Source organism: Musca vetustissima, unplaced genomic scaffold (genome assembly GCF_032173495.1).
Source record: "Musca vetustissima isolate MV318-11 ecotype Yass unplaced genomic scaffold, APGP_CSIRO_Mvet_v1 utg9143, whole genome shotgun sequence".
Lineage (NCBI taxonomy): Eukaryota > Metazoa > Arthropoda > Insecta > Diptera > Muscidae > Musca > Musca vetustissima.
Window position 1 is genome coordinate 2,956 of NW_026885475.1, and position 6,845 is coordinate 9,800.

At 38.5% G+C, this 6,845-nt stretch overlaps 1 protein-coding gene across 1 annotated transcript; it reads left to right on the forward strand.

Annotated features, from left to right (window-relative positions):
* The first annotated feature begins 471 nt into the window (after nucleotides 1-471).
* On the forward strand, nucleotides 472-6,100 carry LOC133332746 (protein draper-like). Its single transcript, XM_061541121.1, has 4 exons — nucleotides 472-636; nucleotides 4,061-4,227; nucleotides 4,303-6,011; nucleotides 6,075-6,100. The coding sequence occupies exons 1-4, from the start codon at nucleotides 472-474 to the stop codon at nucleotides 6,098-6,100; spliced, it is 2,067 nt and encodes a 688-aa protein (XP_061397105.1).
* Nucleotides 6,101-6,845: the final 745 nt, after the last annotated feature.

Here is a 6,845-nt window from a genome sequence, read left to right on the forward strand (position 1 = left end):
CATCGAAACAAGGCGTGGATTTTTTAAAAATCATTTTTTAGGTCCATCGAAACAAGGCGTGGATTTTTTAAAAATCATTTTTTAAGGTCCATCGAAACAAGGCGTGGATTTTTTAAAAATCATTTTTTAAGGTCCATCGAAACAAGGCGTGGATTTTTTAAATTTTTTTTTTTTCTGTGAGCCGCTGTAATATCATAGTATCTGTTTTAATTTCGACCCACTCTTGTATCTGTGCGAGAAAACAAATAAAATAGTTTGCGATAAATAAAATATTTTATATTTTCTTTTCTGTTTTTTTCCGCTCATTCAGTTTCCATTTCATTATTGTGAAATATTTGATCCCATTCATTGACTGAAATTGCATCCAACGCCATAACGGATTATTTTAATTTATTAGTTCAAAAAAAAAATTATTTTCGAATAATGATTGGTTTCGGAAATGTCCTTCATGTGGTCTGCCTATGGAGCCTGATGGTCAGTCATCATCATCAGAGTTTAGCCCAATGGTGTACGGACAAAAAATATGTGAGCAAAACCCGGATACAGTGGAACAATGGTGAACGCTTGACAACCAAGCTTGGCTGGCTAGGAAATATCAAATACAAATATGAACCCTATGTTTATTCATCGATGCAGGTAAGAAGCCATTTTTTTGAAATTTTAAAAATCCACGTCGTATGGCAAAAAAATCAATATTTATTTCAAAACAATTTCTGAGTATGACGTCTGCTCTGCTTCTTTATCAAAACTGGTCCAGTTCGCAAAATGAAAACGCCAGCGGAATTTGTAATTCCCATGGAAATGAACGGATTCGCATAGTTTTCATTCAATACTGTTTTTATCTAACAAATATGTGATTATTTGAAAGAAATTTGTATTGAAAATTCTGATTTGTTTTATTGTTGTGAAATCAAATAGTCAGTTTCTTGGAAAGGCTTCGATAATTAAGTTGGCCACTTAAAATCATCGCCATGGAATTAAACTTATTGTTAATTTTTGTAATTATAACGTGGCTGATGTCTTCAAATCCAAGTGCGGCATTTCGAAGTGCTCATTTCGATAATCATATATGTGATATAAAACGGAAGGCGGTGACTAGGACCCGTATGGCATATTTTCATGGTCATTCATATATACAGGTATATAATTAATAAAAGGCTAATTAATAAAAATTAATTTTTAAAAAAATCATGCCTTCTCTAATTAATAAAAATTATTTTTTTAAAAAATCACGCCTTGCCTAATTAAAAAAAATAATTTTTAAAAAATCACGCCTTATCTAATTAATAAAAATTAATTTTTAAAAAAATCCACGCCTTGTCTAATTAATAAAAATTAATTTAAAAAAAATCACGCCTTGTCTAATTAATAAAAATTAATTTTTAAAAAATCCACACCTTGTCAACATAAAATTAAACAAATTTTTAAAAAATTGACGCCTTGTCTAATTAAAATAAAATTAATTTTTAATTAAAAAATCTTTGAAACATCCGAAGAGCTGCCTCATCTGCTTTCGCAAGTACCCATGCTGCTGACCCATATAATAGCACAAGTAGTATCAGCGTCTTGTAAAGTGTGAGTTTTGTCTGGCGGTAGGTGGTCTTGTTTTCTAAACTGCTTACTTAGACCATAGTAGCATCTTTTGGCCATCACAATCCTTCTCCGAATTTCAAAATTGATGTCATTCGTTTTATTTATTGCGGTGCCAAGGTATATACAATCTTTAACTACCTCGAACCTGTAGTTCTCAAGTTCCATAATTGGTCCGAGTCTACTGGACGTCTTGCGCGTTGATACCATCAGCTTGGTCTTCTCGCCATTTACTGTCAGACCCACTTTGGCAGACTCCTTCTCAATTTGTTCAAAGGTTCCACGCAATGTTCCACCCATTATATCGATGTCATCGGCGTAGGCGAGTAACATGTGTTGTTTGGTGTACAGAGTGACATTTCTGTTCACCTTTTCGTATCGTATGATATTTTCCAGCAAGATGTTAAAAAGATCACACAACAAACTGTCACCTTGTCTGAATCCCCGTGCGGTATTGAAGGGATCCGATAGATCCTTTCCGACTTTAACTGCTGACCTTGTGCCACTTAAAGTTATCCTGCATAGCCGTATTAATTTTGCAGGAATACCGAACGTAGACATGGCTTTAAACACCTCTGAACGGATAGGGCAGTCGAATGCGGCTTTATAGTCGACGAATAGGTGGTATGTGTCGTTGTGTTTTTCGTGGCTTTTTTTCAGGCTTTGGCGCTGAGTGAAAATCTGATTAATAGTTGATTTGTCAGGCCTGAAGCCGCATTGGTATGGTCCAATGATGTCATTGACCATTGGCTTCAATCGTTCACACAGCACGCTGGATAGCACTTTATATGCGATGGGAAGAAGGCTAATTCCCTTATAGTTGGCACATATCGTTTTGTCTCCTTTTTTGTGCACGGGACACAGGATGCTGAGGTTCTAATAATTGGGCATGCATTTATCTAGCCAAATTGTTCTAATCAGCTGATGCATGCTCCTTACCAGCATCTGACTATCAATCTTGATAGTTCGGCATGTAACCCATAGGTACCTGCTGCTTTATTATTCTTCAGCCGATTGATTGCTATTCTGACCTCATCTTGGCTAGGTGGTATACACTCTATAACATCATATCTTATTGGTTCTGGGGTATCTTCTTCGCTGCGCTATTTGATAACAGAATCTTTTCAAAAATCTCCTTCCAGATCCTCAAGACGCTGTCTGTATCTGTCACCAGGTTTCCTTCTTCATCTCTACAGGAGGATGTGCCTGCACCAAAACCTTCGGTTTGATGTTTTACTCGTTGGTAAAATTTTCGGACTTCATTCTGACCACTTTCATCTCGACTTCTCCACGCTTACGTTTTTCTTGTTATTTTTTCTGAAATTACGTTTCTCCTCTCTCCTTTTCTCCCGATAATTCTCCATCACATTACGTGTTGCTACTGTCTGCAGGGTGGCCCTATGCTCTGCGTTTTTCAGATCAGTAGCGTTACTCCCGATCGTACCATGGATCAGGAGAAATCCAGGTGTCCTTGTGTATATCGAGAGGTTTGAATCTGTTGCTGCTAATTATCATGTTTTTTGCTGCCGCGAAGTCAATCAACATCATGCCGCTGTCGGGTGTTTCTTCATGAAGGCTGAATTTTCCGACAGTGGGACCAAAGATAATTTCCCTTCCGATTTTTGCATTAAAATCTTCTAGCAGAATTTTATTGTCATAGCCAGGGCAGCGATCATATGCTGTTTCTATGCGCTCCTAAAATATGTCTGGTCTGCTCATCTTTGTCTGCGGTCGGAGCATGGACGCAAATAAGACTGATGTAGAAGAACTTCGCTTTTATGCGGATTATAGCAATTCGCTCATCTACCGGAGTGAATCAGGAGTCAAGGTATTTTGTTCTCCTGTTAACATAAATCCGCAGCCAAATTCGTGTCTCGTTTCATGGCAGCTAGTCGTCTGATTTACTTACGCCTGTCCCTTTCCATCGCATTTCCTGTAAGACAATAATATCGGCTTTGTACTTCTTGAGTACATCCGCCTGTTCTGTACAACGTGCGCACATTCCAAGTGCAGATTCGCAGATCTTGGTCCTTTATACGTTTGTGGGGGTCGTCAACATTAGGTAGGTTTGGTTTTCTTTTTCTTTGCTTTTTCATAGTAGGTTGGGTTTTCCAAGTGTGGGCAACTAACCCGACGCCTCAACCCATTTTTTATAGTTCTTATGGGTGAACTCCCGGCACATATTAGCTCACTATATCATCGGGTGATGAGAATAGCTCCCCAGGTGACACCGCGGGAGGTCAGTGTCCACAAGTGAGATGAAAGAGGTACCAAGATAAGCCTGGACTTCGCCATGTTAAAGCCAATCAGTACCGTTGCTTGGTATCTATCATCTCCTAATTAATAAAAAATATTTTTAAAAAAATTCACGCTTTGTCTAAATAATAAGAAATTTAAAAAAAATTTTAAAAAATTAAATTTAAATTTTTTATTTATTTAAAAATTTTTTTAATTAATTGTATTTTTTCAGTACTATACCGATTACGAGACTGTATATGTCTGCTGCCGTGGCTATAAAAAAATCGATTCTCAGTGTGTACCGGATTGCCGACCATCCTGCCCCACAAATTCCCATTGTGCTGGTCCCGACAGGTGTGAATGTTCCAGTGGTTATGTCAGTTTCACCTCCCAGCCATTGCGGGTGAATTGCAGACCCCTCTGTTATGATGGATGCCCAGAAAATTCCCAATGTTCTGCTCCCAATGTTTGTAGCTGTACGAAAGGATATGAAATGGTTAATGGCAAATGTGTGGCAGTGTGTGTTCCATCGTGTCCGCCAAATGCTAAGTGTGTGCAGCCGAATCAATGTTCATGTTCCGAGGGATATACGAACGTGGGCAGTGATCTGGAAGTCGATAATGCCACATTGAAGTGTCAAGCCAAATGTTTGCCACAATGTCCTGAGAATTCCTATTGCGAACGGCCCAATGAATGTGTGTGTAAGGACGGTTATTCGATGAACTCGGAGGGTAAATGTGAAGCTGTGTGTTCGCCAGCCTGTTTGGAGAATGCCTTCTGTAAGAAACCCAATCAATGTGAATGTTTAGAGGGCTATGAGCTGGGTAAAGTTGAAGAAGGTGTATTGGAATGTGTGCCACAGTGTGAGGACGGATGTCCTGAAAATGGTTTCTGTTCAAAACCCAATCAATGTGAATGCAGCCAGGGATATAATCTCACCGCAAATGGGCGGTGTGAACCGGTATGTGATCCCCCTTGTCCGGAAAATTCAAAATGCGAGGAAGGTAATGTCTGTTCGTGCTTGAGAGGTTATGAAATGGTGGATCACCACTGTGAGCCTGTGTGTGAAAAACCCTGCCCCGAAAATTCCCATTGCAGCGAACCGAATATGTGTCAATGTTTCAATGGCTATCAACCGAAAAATACATCGATCTATGAATTTTTCTGTGAGCCCCTATGTCAGCCAAATTGTTCGGCATTTGCTCGATGTGCACAGCCGAATAAATGTGAATGTCTGGAGGGTTATGCCATGGATGAAGTGGAACAATGTAAACCCCAATGTACGGGCGGCTGTCTCAATGGCCTCTGCTATAGACCGGAGGTGTGTATTTGTAAGGCGGGTTATTTAATGGGACCCAATCAGAACTGTGAACCCACTTGCTCGATGGCTTGTCAAAATGGTACCTGTGTTGAACCGGAAATTTGCCAGTGCTCTGAGGGTTACCGGTTCCAAGGGGGGTCGGTGAATATTTGTGAACCAGTATGTGAGCCGGAGTGTCATAATGGTGTGTGTGTGGAGCCGAATATTTGTATATGTCATGAAAATTATGAACCCCTGGAAATAGGAGAGGGGGCCTACAATCATAGTTATTGTCAAAAAGCAATGACAACAACAAGTACAGCAACAACAATCAATGACAAGGATCACATGATAACATGGGCATCATTCACCCCAGGAGAATCCTCCACCACCACTCTCCCTTTGACAACCCCCAAAGTGTCAGAAAGTACCCCCATCCCACTGCTAGAAAATTGTGTGGCTCACTGCCAATGTTGGCAGGAATATGATGAATTTGGTACATTCCATACGAATCCGCAATGTGTCCATCTCTGCATGGATCCCTATGATAAGCCATGTCTAAATTTAAGTCTCTGTCATTGTGATGAGGTACGAACCCAGCTATTGTGTCACATCGATGAGGAAGATTTGGAAGAGGAGCCCCAATTGTATATGTGTAAGATACCGCGAATTCTACCTCTAGGTTCCACGACTACAACTACAATTTCAACGATCACTTCTGGAACCACCCCAGATGGGCATTCCAATGAAATGCAAATTATTGGCGATCATCAGGATCCAACAGCGGGACAAATGCTATGGATCATTTTAGCCTCCGTTATAGGGATATGCGGTTTAGTGGCCGTGGTATTTGTGGTCTATAGGAAGTACTGTAACCATGAGGGTAAGAGAAGGGCTTGAGAAAAAATTTAAAATTAAGAAAAAATATTTTTTTTTTATTTTTCAGATCCCCTGGTGGAATATGAACTATAAATGACGGGCTGTCAGGAAAAAGGGAAATTATATATATTCTAATTATACCTAATAAAAATTTTTTATAAAAATCAAATTTAACAGAATTATTTTTTTTCTAACTTAGACAAGGCGTGGATTTTTTAAAAATTATTTTTAAGGTCCTAACACAAGGCGTGAATTTTTTAAAAATTATTTTTAGGGTCCTAACACAAGGCGTGGATTTTTTAAAAATTAATTTTAGGGTCCTAATACAAGGCGTGGATTTTTTAAAAATTATTTTTAGGGTCCTAATACAAGGCGTGGATTTTTTACAAATTATTGTTAGGGTCCTAACACAAGGCGTGGATTTTATAAAAATTATTTTTTAAGGCCCCTACATACAAGGCGTGGATTTTTTAAAAATTATTTTTTAAGGTCCCTACATACAAGCCGTGGATTTTTTAAAAATTAATTTTAGGGTCCTAACACAAGGCATGGATTTTTTAAAAATTATTTTTAAGGTCCTAACACAAGGCGTGGATTTTTTAAAAATTATTTTTAAGGTCCTAACACAAGGCGTGGATTTTTTAAAAATTATTTTTAAGGTCCTAACACAAGGCGTGGATTTTTTAAAAATTATTTTTAAGGTCCATCCATCAACACAAGGCGTGGATTTTTTAAAAATTATTTTTAGGGTCCTAACACAAGGCGTGGATTTCTTAAAAATTATTTTTAGGGTCCTAACACAAGGCGAGGATTTTTAAAAAATTATTTTTAGGGTCCT